Source organism: Myotis myotis, unplaced genomic scaffold (assembly GCF_014108235.1).
Source record: "Myotis myotis isolate mMyoMyo1 unplaced genomic scaffold, mMyoMyo1.p scaffold_m19_p_10, whole genome shotgun sequence".
Lineage (NCBI taxonomy): Eukaryota > Metazoa > Chordata > Mammalia > Chiroptera > Vespertilionidae > Myotis > Myotis myotis.
Window position 1 is genome coordinate 79,018,745 of NW_023416314.1, and position 16,169 is coordinate 79,034,913.

At 54.9% G+C, this 16,169-nt stretch overlaps 3 protein-coding genes and 1 non-coding gene across 9 annotated transcripts; 2 read left to right on the forward strand and 2 right to left on the reverse strand.

Annotated features, from left to right (window-relative positions):
* The first annotated feature begins 159 nt into the window (after window positions 1-159).
* Window positions 160-7,388, forward strand: SYVN1 (synoviolin 1). 6 transcript variants are annotated; one of them, XM_036326704.1, is made up of 16 exons: window positions 160-302; window positions 1,074-1,221; window positions 1,419-1,511; window positions 1,598-1,750; window positions 1,882-1,930; window positions 2,313-2,416; window positions 3,067-3,193; window positions 3,289-3,388; window positions 3,482-3,547; window positions 3,649-3,765; window positions 3,861-4,024; window positions 4,289-4,417; window positions 4,512-4,667; window positions 4,752-4,938; window positions 5,983-6,131; window positions 6,207-6,313. In XM_036326704.1, exons 2-16 carry the CDS (start codon window positions 1,090-1,092, stop codon window positions 6,311-6,313), a joined length of 1,833 nt encoding a protein of 610 aa, XP_036182597.1. In that variant the 5' UTR covers window positions 160-302; window positions 1,074-1,089. The 6 variants fall into 6 exon arrangements, with proteins under 6 accessions (XP_036182597.1, XP_036182598.1, XP_036182595.1 ...); XM_036326705.1 differs by lacking the exon at window positions 160-302 and adding an exon at window positions 309-486; XM_036326702.1 differs by lacking the exon at window positions 160-302 and having other exon boundaries at window positions 493-1,221; window positions 4,515-4,667.
* On the reverse strand, window positions 7,299-13,930 carry MRPL49 (mitochondrial ribosomal protein L49). The gene is made up of 4 exons (XM_036326712.1): window positions 13,800-13,930; window positions 9,637-9,787; window positions 8,766-8,890; window positions 7,299-8,651 (listed from the first exon to the last, which is right to left on the reverse strand). The coding sequence occupies exons 1-4, from the start codon at window positions 13,875-13,877 to the stop codon at window positions 8,505-8,507; spliced, it is 501 nt and encodes a 166-aa protein (XP_036182605.1). The 5' UTR covers window positions 13,878-13,930; the 3' UTR covers window positions 7,299-8,504.
* On the reverse strand, window positions 12,991-13,116 carry LOC118665598. Its single transcript, XR_004970697.1, has one exon. It is a non-coding gene; the product is annotated as a small nucleolar RNA SNORA40 (small nucleolar RNA).
* Window positions 13,931-13,996: 66 nt separating the features above from the next.
* Window positions 13,997-15,916, forward strand: FAU (FAU ubiquitin like and ribosomal protein S30 fusion). Its single transcript, XM_036326713.1, has 5 exons — window positions 13,997-14,139; window positions 14,404-14,486; window positions 14,581-14,725; window positions 15,581-15,636; window positions 15,743-15,916. The coding sequence occupies exons 2-5, from the start codon at window positions 14,412-14,414 to the stop codon at window positions 15,866-15,868; spliced, it is 402 nt and encodes a 133-aa protein (XP_036182606.1). The 5' UTR covers window positions 13,997-14,139; window positions 14,404-14,411; the 3' UTR covers window positions 15,869-15,916.
* Window positions 15,917-16,169: the final 253 nt, after the last annotated feature.

Consider the following 16,169-nt stretch of genomic DNA (forward strand, 5'->3'; position numbering starts at 1 on the left):
ATAGGGGGGCTTTAGCCACCCCCGGGCTGCCCTGTTCCGCACCGGCCACCTACTGCACCTCTTGCTCGGACCGTGGGCACGAACCCCAGACATGGCGGGGGACGACGGCGCCCGGCACCGAGGAAGGCACGCCGTGCGGACCGGAGAAGGGAGCACTTGGTACGGCCCACGCCGCGCCCCGCGCTCCCGGAAGTGAGGTGTCTCACCCTCCAAGTTCCGGCTCGCAGGGGGTGGAGGAGTGTTGTTAACCGGGCCGCCTCCGCAGTCGCGGGTTTGAGCGGGCTCGCGGCGGTGGGCTCCTGGTGAGTGCGCCGGGCGGGCCGGGGTGTGGTTGGAGTCGGGACCGGGACCTCCCCCCCGGGTCTCCGGGTCGGGCGCCCCGCCGCCCGCTTTCGGTCTGTCAGCGGGCGGCAGACCGCCGGCGCCGCGCGGCCGCTCTCCGAGGCTGGGCCCGCCGGCGACGCTCGCAGCTCCGGGCGCTTCCAGGTGCGCGATCGCGAGGCCGCGCGGGGTCCCCCTCAGTCTCGCCACTGCATCCCGACGGTCGGCCGTTCCTCGGGGGCCCCGAGTGGACACTCCCCGAGGGTTGGGGGCACCAGGGTTCCAGACTGACGGACCCGCCCGCTCCCGCGGGGCGCGGGTCGGAGCTGCCCACCCGGCCGAGCTGTCACCGGCCCGGCGGCGCCCCGGCTTCTCGGCCTCTCCCTGCCCCGCGCACGTTCCCGCTGCGGGAGGTGCCTGCCTCCTGCACCCACCGCTCACCCTCACTCAGGGGCAGCCGTGGCAGTTCGCCCCGCTCCGGCGGTGCTCTGTCCCGCTGCCTCCCCGGGGGCGCGGCGGGGACAGCCCGGGTCGGGACGCAGGACTGACCCGGCTGCAGGGCTGGCGGCGGATCGGCTAACCGCTCGGAGTCTCCGTTTTCCGTTTGTGAGATGGGGGCGTCTGTGCTGCTCCCCTGTGAGGAGTGTCAGGGCGGCACGAGCTTTCTTTTCTCGCTCCTGTGTGCCGACTGGGCGCCTCGGCGCCGGCCGCCCGGGCCATATGGCACCGCACAGTGACCCCTTCCCGCGCAGGGCGCCGGCCGGGGCGATGTTCCGCACCGCGGTGATGATGGCGGCCAGCCTGGCGCTGACCGGGGCCGTGGTGGCTCACGCCTACTACCTCAAGCACCAGTTCTACCCCACGGTGGTGTACCTGACCAAGTCCAGCCCCAGCATGGCCGTGAGTGGAGGGCTGGGGGGCCGGGGGGGGGGCTGCGGGGAGGGCGGGCGGAGGTCGCCGAGGCCGAGGCGGGGCTGGAGCGGGCGAGGAGGGAGCCGCCAGCTGCCGGACTTGACTGCATTGTGAGGGGGCGTGGGCGCCCCTGAGTGATGCGCGTCGGCGGAGCGAAGCCCAAACCGTCGCCTCTCTGCTCCCAGGTCCTGTACATCCAGGCCTTCGTTCTTGTCTTCCTTTTGGGCAAGGTGATGGGCAAGGTGTTCTTCGGGCAGCTGAGGGCGGCGGAGATGGAGGTAAGACGGGTGTGGCCCCGAGGTGAGGGCCGGGGAGCTGGGCAGGAAGACTGTCCGCTGGACATCGTGCCCTGCCCCACCCCCAGCACCTTCTGGAACGTTCCTGGTATGCGGTCACCGAGACTTGTCTGGCCTTCACCGTCTTCCGGGACGACTTCAGCCCCCGCTTCGTTGCGCTCTTCACCCTCCTCCTCTTCCTCAAGTGTTTCCACTGGCTGGCTGAGGACCGCGTGGACTTTGTGAGTAGGGCCGGGGGGTCTCTGGAGCAGAGAGTGGCCAGTGGGCAGGCTTGTGGACGGAGGGGGGCTGGGTTGGGGGTGTGGGGTGAGTCCCAGCCTCCCTGACGGGACCCCTCTCTGCTCTGCCTCAGATGGAACGCAGCCCCAATATCTCCTGGCTCTTTCACTGCCGCATTGTCTGTGAGTGAGACCCGGGGAGGGGAGAGGCGGGACGAGGCACCGGGACCTGTACGCTAGAGCACAGGCTGCCCCCTCAGCCCCAGCTGTACAGGAAAGATAATTTAGGAAATTAATTTGCATCATCTCTGCCCTGTTCCACTCCAGAGCTTCTCAGCTGCCTGGCCCCTTAGCTCTTTGCCTCCTCACCTGGAGCTTGGGCTGCCCCAGTGCCCCACTAGGCAGGATTGGCGTTCCCAGGGGGCCAGGTTCAGTGGTATGTGCCCACCTGACTAGAGGCTGGGGCCGTCCATTGTGGGCCTGAGGGTGGGAGCTGTCTTAGAGCATGAAATGGCTGCCAGGCCCTGGGCTGACCCCCCCAACCCCCATGTGGGGGTCCCCACAGCCCTTATGTTCCTCCTGGGTATCCTGGACTTCCTCTTCGTCAGCCATGCCTATCACAGCATCCTGACCCGTGGGGCCTCTGTGCAGCTGGTGTTTGGCTTTGAGGTAAACTGGCTCGGGAAGTTGGGAGGACAAGCCTGAGGTGGCACTGCATGTGCCTTGATAACCCAGCAAACTTCATGAGCACCTGCCCTGCGGCCAGCCCCATGCGGCCACCAAGGAGCAGCCTGCGTCGGTCCTAGCTCTGCACACCCCTCCTAGGAGAGGGGAAGGCACAGAAAGAGGCGCCTGTGGAGGAGGGGCCTGACCTGGCGCTCAGGGAAAGCTTCCTGGAAGTTGATGCCAGAAGAGCTGGCTGTTGATGGACAAAAGGAGTTAGCTTGATGGACAGCTGGGGAGGTGTGTCCCTGGCAGAGGAAGAATGTGTCCATTGACAACAGCTCACTTTGCTGAATGCTTACTGTATGCCAGGCCTGTGCTGAGCACTTGACCTGCATCTCTTTTAATTAGCGAAGCAGCATTGTTATGAAGGAACAGTTAATTCTGGCATTTTACAGACAAGCAAACTAGTTCAGAGAGGTCTATGGGTTGCCAAAAGTCAGACCAGCTAGTGAGTGGAGGGGCTAGGAAGACCCCGGCTGTGTCCAAGCCTGTGCTTGTACTATTGGACCTGCTGTGCAGAGGCCTGGGGTAGCAGTGTGGCTGGAGCACGCAGGGGCTGCTTGCTTATGCCTCCCCCTCTCCCCTCCCTCCAGTACGCCATCCTGATGACTATGGTGCTCACCATCTTCATCAAATACGTGCTGCACTCCGTGGACCTTCAGAGCGAAAACCCCTGGGACAATAAGGCCGTGTACATGCTCTACACAGAGCTGTTTACAGGTGAGAGGAGCCTGGGCCTCCCCAAACCTGGACTAGTTTCTCCAGCTCTGCCTCCCAGGTCCTGTGACCTGCTCTCTGCACACTTTTCTCCGCAGGCTTCATCAAGGTTTTGCTCTATCTGGCTTTCATGACCATCATGATCAAGGTGCACACCTTCCCTCTGTTTGCCATCCGGCCTATGTACCTGGCCATGAGGTGAGCCCAGCTGGGCCGGGCCCTGCCACACCCCTAACCCCTATTTGATCCCACCCCTTCCTCTCCCAACTTTCACTGAACCTGTCCTTTCAGGCAGTTCAAGAAAGCTGTGACAGACGCCATCATGTCTCGCCGAGCTATCCGCAACATGAACACACTGTAAGTGGGCCTGGCCTAGGTGCTCTCCTAAGCTCTGCCCCAGCTCTGGGCCTCCAGCCTCCAGCTCTGGTCCTGACATGTCCTTGGCCTGTTCTAACCAGGTACCCAGATGCCACCCCAGAGGAACTCCAGGCAATGGACAATGTATGCATCATCTGTCGAGAAGAGATGGTGACTGGTGCCAAGAAACTGCCCTGCAACCACATTTTCCATACCAGGTGGGAGGAGCCCTGGGGAGTCTGCGCATCAGGGACAGGCTCTGGGGGGCAGGTCCCTAGGGACCTGCTAATCATTGCCTGGTCTTAACCCCCAGCTGCCTGCGCTCCTGGTTCCAGCGGCAGCAGACCTGCCCTACTTGCCGTATGGATGTCCTTCGTGCATCGCTGCCAACCCAATCACCACCACCCCCTGAACCTGCGGATCAGGGACCACCACCTGCCCCCCATCCCCCACCACTCCTGCCCCAGCCCCCCAACTGTGAGTGACCCCTCATTTGGCCATTTGACACTGTCTAGTACTTGCCTTGGGCTGGGTATGGGAAATCAGAGTCCCTGCCCACTAGAAGCTCAGTCTGGGTGTGGTGATGAGGAGGTCATGGGAGGAGACATAGATGGTTGCAGTCATGTGTCGTCAGTGCTGAGCTCAGAGAGGACCTGTGGGAGCAGAGGACATAGCTCCCAACAAGCAGCGCCTTGCGTGTGATTTGGACTTTTTCTCATTCTCATTGTCCTCTCTCTGCAGTCCCCCAGGGCCTCCTACCTCCCTTTCCACCAGGCATGTTCCCTCTGTGGCCCCCCATGGGCCCCTTTCCACCCGTTCCACCTCCTCCCAGCTCAGGAGAGGCTGCGGCCCCTCCATCCACCAGCGCAGGTGAGCCCTTCGGGTACTGCAACAACCAGGGGGGCAGGAGTAGTGGAAGCGGAGGCCCCTCGACACTCACTGACTTCCTGTTCTTGCTCTTTAGCAGCCCTTTCTCGGCCCAGTGGAGCAGCCACAACCACAGCTGCTTCTGCTGCCTCTGCCCCAGCACCTGGCTCTGCCCCCACCGCCGAGGCTGCTCCCACCCCGGGCTTCCCCTTCCCCCCTCCCTGGATGGGCATGCCGCTGCCGCCACCCTTCGGTAAACGGGGACTCTCGGGGTTGTTCTGGTGGGTGGGGGGTGTCAGGCTCAGGCAACCCAGGCTGAGCCTCTCTCTCTCTCCAGCCTTCCCCCCAATGCCTGTGCCCCCTGCCGGCTTTGCTGGGCTGACCCCGGAGGAGCTGCGGGCTCTGGAAGGCCACGAGCGGCAGCACCTGGAGGCTCGGCTGCAGAGCCTGCGCAACATCCACACGCTGCTAGATGCTGCCATGCTGCAGATCAACCAGTACCTCACCGTACTCGCCTCCTTGGGGTATGTCTGCACAGGGAACCAGGGTGGGCAGCAGAGGCATGGAGCTGCCAGAAGGCTCCCAGGAGTGGTTTTTGCCCTTTTTCTTGTGCCATCCTGAGATGTCCGTTGATTCAGGCCACCTATCTGTAGGCACTTTTGGTGCCTTTTTATCCTCCACTGCAGGCCTGTCTGGATCTCAGTACAGTAGAAGTGTGGATTATTAGAGAGCTGACTTTGAATCTTCTTACTTTATCTTTTTCTCAAGTCAAATTTCTCACAATTCTCAGTGTTCTAGTTCATTACCTGCACTCTCCTGATATACGGTGACAGTGTGACTGGGAGTCAGTGTCCCTGCTCTGAGACAGCAAATAAAGTTAGTCACGTGGAGGCAGCCTAGCTCATGCTCAGATCCTGGTACCAACACTAAGGTGCTCGGTGGCACCATTACCTTATTTGAATGGAAGAGGATCTCATGCCTGCTCACAGGTCATGTGCACAAAGTGCCTGGCGCCCAGCAGTGACGGCACAGGTGTGGAGGCGCCGAGACCCGAGTGCTCTGTTGGATTCAGTGGGAGGTCTTAGTTGGTACCTTATAAGGTACCCGGGGTGGAGACTGCAGTGTAAGTGAACAGGCCTTCAGTCCCTGCCTGCAAGTGGTTTCTGATTACTCTGATGTAGTCACAAGAATTCCTGCCTGCGGTCACTCGTGTCTTGTGGTCACTGAGCTGCAGAGACACGTCAGGCTGGACTCTATTTTATGTATTTTTATTGATTTCAGAGAGGAAGAGGGAGAGATAGAAACAGCAATGATGAGAGAGAACCATTGATTGGCTGCCTCTTGCATGCCCCCCCCCCCCCCCCCCCGGAGCCCACAACCCAGGCATGTGCCTTTGACCAGAATCGAACCCGGGACCCTTTAGTCTGCAGGCCGACCCTCTATCCGCCGAGCCAAACCGGCTAGGGCAGTGCCGGACTCTTATTTTGCAAGGCTTGCCAAGGACGGGATCACCTGCCAGTCATACCAGGTGCCAGAGCTGGGCTCACCTCTGTCCCTCCTCTTCCTAGGCCCCCCCGGCCGGCCACCTCAGTCAGCTCCACTGAGGAGACTGCCCCTACAGTTGCTGCTGCCTCCTCCACCAGCATCCCCAGCTCTGAGGCCACCACCCCATCCACAGGAGCTTCCCCACCAGCCCCAGAACCTGAAAAGCCTTCAGGTAATTGTGGGCAGCCTACAGGGGGGTAGGGCAAGGGATTTCTCTGTGTTCCACTTCTGACCGCTCTGTCCCCAGGTTCTGAGTCCATGGGCACCGAGGAGCTGCCTGAGGATGGGGAGCCTGACGCAGCGGAGCTCCGCCGCCGCCGCCTGCAGAAGCTGGAGTCCCCCGTCGCCCACTGACACCGCTCCAGGCCCGGCCGCTGCTCCCTCTCGAGCAGCCCTTGCTGGAACATGTCCTGCCACCAAGTGCCAGCTCCCTCTCTGTACCAGGGAGTAGTAACCCCACATCTGAGACAAAGGAGGTGGCATCCCCTAGGCCAAGTGGAAAGAGGCCCAAGGCCCAGCTGACTCCAGCCCTTACAGTCCTTGGGCGGCCAAGGGGATCTGGAGTCAGTTCCAGCCTTCTCCAACCCTTCAGCCCTGTGTTCTGTTGGGGCCATGAAGGCAGAACAGCACAGCCTCTAAGAAGCCCTCTGACCCCCTCCTCGTTTTTGGGAGGAGGGGCAGCCCCCTGAGCCCACTCAGCGTGTGCGGAGTCGCACTGCAGTGCCGGACAGTATTAGCTCCCATTCCTAAGTGTGGACTCGAGGGTCTGGGGGCAGGCCGGGAACTTGCTCCCTGGCCCACCAAGACTGGTACCGGTGTCCATTTTTTACCCTCAATTCCCTGGAAGCCCTTTGTGGTGGTGGCTGTGTCCCTTACGCCCTGTGACATTTCCATGTCTTACTGGCAACCACACAACTCAGGGAAAGGAGTGCCTGGGGGCAGAGCAGCAGGAGGGCAGCACCGAGGGACACTGCCTACAAGGCCCCTCTCCCTGTAGCTTGTCTAAAGTGAGACTGTCCCTGCTCTCACCCAGCAGCCACTGCCCAGCCTCACTCCAGGCTGAGGGCTGTGCGTCTGCTCCGGAACCACTGCGGAAGGCCGCTCCTCAACTTACAGAACTTGTCTTAAGTTTAAAGAATTGGAGTAACTTCCTTGTATTTTCTTTGGCTGAAAATCTGTCTTTGGATTTGAGTGCTTGACCCCAGGGAAGAGGAGCAGGAGCGCCGACTCCTGGTCTTTCCAGTTAGAAAAGGCTCTGGGCAGGTGGGGAACACGGGAGCCAAGGCCTGCCTGTCCGTCTTTTCCCCCTTGGTTTTGTGTTAAGTGAGTTGCTGGAGAGTTTCAGATGATTATTTAATTTGTAAATATTGTACAAATTTTAATAGCTTGAATTGTATATACAGCCAAATAAAAGCTTGCATTAACAATTGGTAGAGCTGGTGTCCGCATCAGTGAGCTGGGCCTCCATTTTCTTGCTCAGGCTGTAGACTTGAGAGTGGCCTGGAATCTTCTGGGATGAGGGTTTATATAACCTAGCACTGTCCTTGGGCGCATTGTTATTAAACTATTAGGAAGATATACCCATATTACATAAGAAAAAACAGCTCTAAAAAGATTACCCTGCTTTAGCCCAGAGGGAGCTAGGCTCTGAACCCTGACTTAGCCAGTCTGATACTGGGGTGGGGATGGGCTTTTGGCCCTCATGACAGGACACGTGTGAAGGTTCATTGGATGGGGATGGCAGGGGCAAAAGGCCAGCATCTTCGTGCCTGCAAACCCCATCCAGCCTTGATACCAGGTCATCAAGCTGGGAATCATGCCACGTGCTGGGCTAAGAGCTCCCAAGCACCCCCTTGTGGGCAGATCAGCTACAGGGAATCACTAATTACTGGAGCTGGAAACCCAACCAGGCCTAACTCTGGAATAGAGCAGAAGTGAGTGAGCCTTCTGCCTCACCCATGGGTAGAAAAGATGAGCTCAGGGGCTGACAAGGGCACGCTGTGCCCCATGCCCAGCACTGCACATGGAATTGAAGGCTTCCAGGACCCATGTCATTCATCTGTGTTCTCCGTAGCCTCCACAAGCCAGGTCTGGCTAGAGGAAGAGCTTGGGAATGTTTGCAGCAGGAAGTCTTAAGGACCAAGGAAGGAAGGTTCCCAATGGTTCTGTCCTGTGCTACCCTCCCCGAAACACCAGAGGGGCAGTCAACAACCTCCAGAATTTGAATAACTGACCCCAGCAGCTCCAATGAAGAAAAAGCAGGAATAAACCAAAATCAGGGGCAGGGGGGACAGCAACTAATGCCCCCGACTAGCTCAGCTGTTTCTAGTGGGTCACCAATGTAAGAGAGCCCTCCCTCAGTGCTGGCATCTGTGCAGATGGTCCTGTTTCCCGCTTTATGCAAGCAAGGTCTGCTCCAAAGCCCTTTAGCCCTCAGCCCTAGTCTGTACCCCAATCCTAGTTGCTTTAACACCTGCCTCCCTCCTGAGGTCCCCTGGACTCCAGTCTGTGGGGGATGCTGTCATGCAGGCTGCTCAGCTAGGCCTCAGAAGCCCTTCTCTAAGAGCCAGGTTTTTAGCTGCTGGTCAAAGTAGCCCTTGATCCGCAGGGTACCTGTCACCTCATTGACCTGGGTGATAGGTGTCTTCCCCAGCAGCGGGCTCAGAAAGTCTTCCACATCCTTCTGCAGGGCCTGGGGGAAGATGACAAATCAGGCCTGGTCAGGAGACCCGTCACCTCTAGAGGACTCCCATCCCTTCAGCCCTGAAAAGGCCACACTCAGACCCTGACCCACCCACACACTTACCCAAATGTCTCCCTCAACCTTCCGGATCACAGTCATCTGACGGTTGCCATGTGTGATGTCTTTATAGACAGGGATGTTGTGCATCCGAGAGCGCCGCACAAAGTAAGGCAGGTTGGGTGGAGGATCTGGGACAGGGAGGGATGGTGATAAGCCAAGTCTTCCCAGGCTTCATCCCACCTCAGTCAAGGCCTTTCTCCTCAGTCTGCAGAAGTCTACGGCAAAGCCACCTCCAGACTTCAGGTCAGGAGACCTGCTCTTTCCCTAAGTTTAGAGCCAGGACTCTAGTAGCCCAAGGCCCAGACAGGGCCTGGCACCGGAAGGTGCTCAAGAAGAAATTAAGTGAGGGCCATTCCTCCCTGGATATTCAGGTCCCCCTGTGGGACCAATCCTTGCCCTTCTCCTTGGGGTCAGGGAGACTAATATGAATCTCTGGCACAAAGGCATGGAGATTTACAAGTACTGAACACCACCACATGCTGGGCTCTGCACTAAGTGCTTTATGGTGCCGGGCAGATTATCTCCATTTTGCTGAGACTGAGGCTGGGAGAAGCTGACCCAGAACTGCCCAACTCCCAAGCTGAGTTCTTAATTATGGTACATGGACTCCTGCGGGTGGGGAGAGAAGGAGTCCAAGCTCTTGGGTCTTCTCTCTATGCTTTTCCTGCATGGGAAGACCTTATCCCAGTAGTGTGGATGGATGGTTACTTGTGAAACAGGGCTCCATTCCTGGGCCCTTCCTTGAACATGAAACAGGTACTAGTCCTCAAAACAAGTCCTGAAACCACTGAGTTCAGTGGCAGCTGGGGCAGGCCAACCACCAAGGAGGGGTACTTCCCTGTTGCCTTCAAGCCATCCCCATGATCTAGCTCACCTCTGGGGGGCTGCCAGCCACTAGGAGTAGGATAATGTTCATGCTTTGGGGGCTCCGGAACGCTGGTGGGGGGTAACAGGCGTTCCACAAACTGGTATTCATCCACAGACTCCACGAAGCGGGGGTAACTGGGAGGCCCCTGGGTCTGGCTCTGAGGCAAAAACAAAAAGCAACCATCAGCGTACTCACCACCCACCCACCCACCACAACAGAACTTCAGTAAGTAGTGAAAGGAAACATTACAGGTAGAGAGAACGGTATAAATGAATGTCTGAAGATAGGAAAGCACCAGACTTCAGTTTGTCAGGGTGCAGATGGGACTAGAAAAGAAGTTCAAGCATTCTGAAGGCCTGCCTCTCAGTCCCTCCTGGGACCCAAATAACAAGATAACTGGAGAGGAGAAACCAAGATGGCGGCATAGGTAAACCCCGGAGTTTGCTGCCTCGAACAACCACTTCAAAAATACAACTAAAAGACGGAATGGACATCATCCAGAACCACAGGAAGGCTGGCTGAGTGGAAATCCCACAACTAGAAGGAAAGAGAAAAGCATACCGAGACTCAGAGGAGGCATAGTGCAGAAGTAAAATACTAAGGTGCGGAGGTGCATGCGGAGTGGGCTGGCGGCTGAGGGCACGGTTGTCATTTTCAATTGGGAGTGAGTCTCAGGCTCTGAGCTCCAGTTCTGGGTGAGTCGCTGGGGACCCAGACTCATACAGGAAAAGCGGGACTGTCTGGCATCAGTTGGAACTCGAGGGCAGCTTTCTCTCAGAGGGGCTTGCAGCGATTACTGGGACACTGAGAAGCGGAGCCTCTGAGAGCAGCCATAACTGCTAGCCCTGCCCTGTTGATCCGGTGGGACCCACCCTGCCCAAGCCCTGCAGGGAAGCTTTTGCTGGATAGCCTCAGGCAGAGGCTAGATTAGCACCTCCCTAGAGATCCAGGAGCCAGTATACCCAGAGGTCAGAGTGGGACCATCCAGGTTGCAGCTCTGTGGAACCATAAAGGACACACTCAGGGGGCAGACTCAGTGAGCACCAAAGCCCCACTGAAGCAAGTCTTGCCCCGGAGGGGTGTCTCCAGCACAGAAGTTCTCCCACTGCAGACACAGCTGATTCTCACAGCCAATTGGCCTGGAGGTCAATTCCTCCCAGTGATACCTACAACAATCAAGGCTTAACTACAACAAGACTGTGCACAAAGCCCACAAGGGGGTGCACCAAGAGTGTCCTCCTCAGGTAATTGGGGAGGCTGAACCACTGGGCCCTAGAGGACACTTAGCACAGAAAACCACTTTATCAACACAGGGAAGCATAAAAAATGCGGAGACAAAGAAAAAGGACACAAATGACAGAAATGGAGGAAAGCAAACTACTGGATATAGAGTTCAAAACCACACTCTTAAGGTTTTTCAAGAATTTTCTAGAAACTGCCGATAAACTTAATGAGACCTACAAGAAATCTAATGAGACCCTCGAGGTTGTGATAAAGGACCAACTAGAAATTAAGCATACACTGACTGAAATAAAGAATATTATACTGAATCCCAACAGCAGACTAGAGGATCGCAAGAATCAAGTCAACAATTTGAAATACGAAAAAGCAAAAAACACCCAACCAGAAAAGCAAAATGAAAAAAGAATCCAAAAATACGAAGATAGCGTAAGGAGCCTCTGGGACAGCTTCAAGCGTACCAACATCCGAATTATAGGGGTGCCAGAAGAAGAGAGAGAGCAAGATATTGAAAACCTATTTGAAGAAATAATGACAGAAAACTTCCCCTACCTGGTGAAAGAAATGGACTTACAAGTCCAGGAAGCACAGAGAACCCCAAACAAAAGGAATCCAAAGAGGACCACACCAAGACACATCATAATTAAAATGCCAAGAGCAAAAGACAAAGAGAGAATCTTAAAAGCAGCAAGAGAAAGAAAGTCAGTTACCTACAAGGGAGCACCCATACGACTGTCAGCTGATTTCTCAACAGAAACTTTGCAGGCCAGAAGGGAGTGGCAAGAAATATTCAAAGTGATGAACAGCAAGAACCTACAACCAAGATTACTTTATCCAGCAAAGCTATCATTCAGAATTGAAGGTCAGATAAAGAGCTTCACAGATAAGAAAAAGCTAAAGGAGTTCATCACCACCAAACCAGTATTATATGAAATGCTGAAAGGTATCCTTTAAGAAGAGGAAGAAGAAGAAAAAGATAAAGATACAAATTATGAACAACAAATACACATCTATCAACAAGTGAATCTGAAAATCAGTGAATAATGTGATGAACAGAATGAACTGGTGATTATAATAGAATCAGGGGCATAGAACGGGAGTGGACTGGCTATTCTTGGGGGGAAAGGGGTGAGGGGGATGCGGGAAGAGACTGGACAAAAATCGTGCACCTATGGATAAGGACAGTGGGTGGGGAGTGAGGGAAGAGGGTGGGGTGGGAACTGGGTGGAGGGGAGTTATGAGGGGAAAAAAGAGGAACAAATGTAATAATCTGAACAATAAAGATTTAATTAATAAAAAAAAAACCTGCCTTGAAAATATAAAAAAAAAAAGACAACTGGAAATCTGAGCAATGTGGCATAATTCAATATAGAAAGTTTCTTTTATTTATTTATTTTTTAAGTTGACAAACTTTTATTTAAGGAATTTCACGTTCTGAGTTCTTCCACTGCCTTAGTTCCTCCTGAGTTTGAGTCTTAATCATCTTATTCCCTTTTTTGCTCAATCCTGATGTCATTTCAGTCAGTCCTATCATCGTTGGGAACTAATTTCTTCAAGCAATTTACTTTACGGCCGCGGTTAGGGTCTGAGTAAATGGATCTGCCTGCTTTTTTAATTTCAGACACCCTCTAAACATGAGTAAGTTCAAATCTTCACTCCTAAGCTATCACTCCCTAGAATAGTATAGCTCTTCAGGATATACAAAAATACCTAAAGAGTAAGACATAAATCCAGATAGTGTGTTCTCCAAGATAAAACCCAAATAAATAAATAAAAAGAACTTATAGTGTTATCAACAGCAAAATTAGGGGAGGGTGGGGGTAAGGGGAAGAGATCAACTAAAGGACTTGTATGCATGCATATAAGCCAAACCAATGGACATGGACAACAGGGGAAAGAGAGCATGAGTGGGGGTGGGGGAGGTTGGGGGTTAATGGGGGGATGAGGACACATTTGTAATACCCTAACCAATAAAGAAATTAAAGATAAAATAAATAAAATAAAAACAAACAAAAAACACAGCAAAATTAAAATACTAAAGCAGTATGGTTAATATTTCCCTTATAGTCTATGCTTTTTAAATGATTAATCCTACAGTCCTGGACCCAGTGTTTTAGGTATCATGTTCCTTCTTATATGTATCAAAACTCATACTAAGCAATGAGTTCTGGGTTGCAAAAGAGGCTTCATTTTTAGCACCTACATGGAAAGTTTCTTTTAAATATTCTACTGAAATATTCTAGTTCTGGGTTAGGCACTTTCAACAACCCTGATAGTTTTCCACTCACACTCACCTCACGTGATCCTCCTTTACCTGGAAGGTTTCAGCCTCATACACGCACGCCCAGGCATCATACTAAGTGCTCTGCAGGTATTGTTTTCATTTAATTCTATAACGCGGCGTATTTTATCACACACTTTTTTAATCCAAGGAAGATCAAGACATTCAGCAATCTACCCTAAGGTCACACTCCAAATTCTGTCCTCCCATCCTGCAGCTTTCAGATCCTTTTTGGACACTTATCCCGACAGATACCCCGGAGTCCTGCCTGACAGGCGCCGGGGTGACCATGAGGCCAGGGAAGCAGGGTGCAGCGGCCTGTACGTCATGAGCTCTAGGTTCCCAGTAGTGTCGCCAATGATGGGGTCGCGCTGTGAACCCGTTATTCCCCTTGAGTTAGGCAGCGCAGCCCCGCCCAGTGCCGACTCACCGAGGTTGTCCTCCAATCAGGTTCTAACCCCACCCCCGGAAGCGCGCACCAGGTCCTGCCGCCTTCCTTCTCAATCTTGCATCTCAGCTACAGAAAAGGTCTCCCTCATCAGATGGGAAAACGACGGTCCCAACGGGAATGCGATTTTCAGGGTTAAAAGGAAGAACAGCGAGCCTCACACCCAGCCCTCCGGCCCCGCTCCATGCTCAGTACTCTCACCAGCCGCCGTAGCGCGCCGCCCGGCTGCACGCCGACCCTCCAGCGCCGCAGCAAAGCCGGGAACACGGCCGCGGCCATCTTGAACTCCCCCAGCTTAGCTTCCTGCGCGCGCAACCCGCCTAGCCCCACGCTTCCCGCGCACGCCTCGCGAGACCGGAAAAAATGCCTACGCGAGCGTCAAGGGGCGGGGTTACGACGCCGTGGGCGGCATAAATAGCCGAGGTTCTCGTCGGCGCGCAGCAGTGACGTTAGACGCAGCAAGCGCTTAGGACGCGTACGCTCCTCTTCCTTCCTCTTTCTCGACTCCATCTTCGCGGGAGCGGCACAGGCCGCAGTTCAGGTAGAGTTGGGGGCACGGCTGAGTCCGGGGGGCTTCCTAGCAGGTTGGCTGCGAGGTCAGAGGGCGCGGGAAGAACAGAGGAGGAGAGGTTGCTGTGTGGGCCGGGTTCTTGTCCCCACCCGACCTCCCTGGCAGGCAGGCGGGCAGGCCGGCCGGCCCTGTCTTACCCACGTGAGACCTGCGATCGCCCCCGGCCCGCCACCGATTCCCCGACGCCCGCTCTCCCAGAATGTTCCTTCTCTCACAAGCGTTCCTTTTCCTCAGTCGCCGACATGCAGCTGTTTGTCCGCGCCCAGGAGCTACACACCCTCGAGGTGACCGGCCGGGAGACTGTCTCCCAGATCAAGGTAAGGCTGCGTGGTGCACCGCGGGCGCCGTATTCGTGTGCTCTTTAACCTCGCTCCCTGCGGGGACGCTCATGAGTCTCGTTTTTGCTTGTAGGCTCATGTAGCCTCGCTGGAGGGCATCGCTCCCGAAGATCAAGTCGTGCTCCTCGCGGGCACACCCCTGGAGGATGAGGCTACCCTGGGCCAGTGTGGGGTGGAGGCGCTGTCCACTCTGGAAGTAGCCGCCCGCATGCTTGGAGGTGAGCTGGGGAGGACTGTCCTTTGAACTGCTTGTAAGCACATAATGAGATCAGTGTCCTTAATCCAGGGTGGTTCTTCCTGTTTACCTCGGGATTAACTCTTTGTTTGTTTTGGTATCCTCACCCCAGGATATTTTTTCCATTGGTTTTCAGGAGAGTGGGAGGGAGGTGGGGTGGGGAAGAGAGAGAGAAACATTGATATGAGAAAGAGACATCCATTGGTTGCCTCCCACATCCGCCCCACTGTGCCAGGGATGGAACCTGCAACCCAGGTACATGCTCTTGACCAGGAATTGAACGTGTGACCCTTCTGTGTGCAGGCTTGGCACTAACCACTGAGAATGCCAGCCAGGGCAGAATTAACTCCTTTTTAAAAATACTTTATTGTTGAAAGTATTACACATGTCTCCTCCCCCCCCCCCCCCCCCCCATTGATCTCTCCCTGCCTGCTTCCCCCCTCCCAGCCCCGGCACATGTCCCTGCCCCCCTACTATCTCTGTCCTTTGGCAGAATTAACTCTTGAGAGGTCCCTGGAAGACTGAACTAGAATGTAGTTCTATTTCAGTCACTTACTAGATCTTTGCCTATTTCCCAATTTCCTCATTAAAATTAGGAGGTTAGACCAGATCCCCAAGGTGCTGTTCAGTTCTTACTTAAAGTCAAGGGGCTAGGAAATCCTGAAGTGAAAACTTGAACATGCCAGGCTAATTCCTGGTCAGATGTCAAATCTCTGCAATTTTGTTCTCATTTCCTGCTGAGCCCAGCTCACCTTTAAAGGCTTGAGTTGAGGAAGAGAGAATTCTGCTGGATGGGGCCTTCTTGCTCCTGACCGCTTGCTGTCCTTTTCCACCACAGGTAAAGTCCATGGTTCTCTGGCCCGTGCTGGGAAAGTAAGAGGTCAGACCCCCAAGGTAAGTGCAGTATTAGTGGTGTCCTTTGGACTTCGTTTTTTACTCTCACAGATAAGCTAAGACCTTTGGCTTTTGACCAGGGTCTGATCAGCCTTCCCTTTCCCAGGTGGCCAAACAGGAGAAAAAGAAGAAGAAGACTGGTCGGGCCAAGCGACGGATGCAGTACAACCGGCGTTTTGTCAATGTTGTGCCCACCTTTGGCAAGAAGAAGGGCCCCAATGCCAACTCTTAAAGTCCTTTGTAATCTGGTTTTCTCTAATAAAGCCACTTAGCCCAGTCATCTCATTTCATCTTAATTTGCAGGGCCTCAGGGTGAGAGGAGGCTTCTAGGGCTGGTGGTATGTCCACTAGAACAGTGAGGCCTCATTTTGGTTTCTTGATATTGTCAAGTGAGGCAGAGGCCCTTGATGGGTAGAGGGGGTGAGAGGGAGGTGGTAAAGTACAAGAAAAGGCTTCCCAAGAAAACGTGCCAGTCCTTCCTTCAAATGGAGAATTGGGGAAACTTCTGATCCCAAATAACTTGATAATTCCCC

Excerpts from the sequence above, each read along its gene's own strand:
- SYVN1 (XM_036326701.1), top strand. The coding sequence starts at position 1,042 with ATGGCACCGCACAGTGACCCCTTCCCGCGCAGGGCGCCGGCCGGGGCG. Across the intron at positions 1,512-1,597 it reads TGAGGGCGGCGGAGATGGAG|CACCTTCTGGAACGTTCCTG; the intron begins GTAAGACGGGTG and ends CCCCACCCCCAG. Across the intron at positions 1,931-2,312 it reads CTTTCACTGCCGCATTGTCT|CCCTTATGTTCCTCCTGGGT; the intron begins GTGAGTGAGACC and ends GGGTCCCCACAG.
- MRPL49 (XM_036326712.1), bottom strand. The coding sequence starts at position 13,877 with ATGGCCGCGGCCGTGTTCCCGGCTTTGCTGCGGCGCTGGAGGGTCGGC. Across the intron at positions 9,788-13,799 it reads GCGGCGCGCTACGGCGGCTG|AGCCAGACCCAGGGGCCTCC; the intron begins GTGAGAGTACTG and ends TTTTTGCCTCAG. Across the intron at positions 8,652-8,765 it reads AGGTTGAGGGAGACATTTGG|GCCCTGCAGAAGGATGTGGA; the intron begins GTAAGTGTGTGG and ends ATCTTCCCCCAG.
- FAU (XM_036326713.1), top strand. The coding sequence starts at position 14,412 with ATGCAGCTGTTTGTCCGCGCCCAGGAGCTACACACCCTCGAGGTGACC. Across the intron at positions 14,487-14,580 it reads AGACTGTCTCCCAGATCAAG|GCTCATGTAGCCTCGCTGGA; the intron begins GTAAGGCTGCGT and ends TTTTGCTTGTAG. Across the intron at positions 14,726-15,580 it reads AGCCGCCCGCATGCTTGGAG|GTAAAGTCCATGGTTCTCTG; the intron begins GTGAGCTGGGGA and ends TTTCCACCACAG.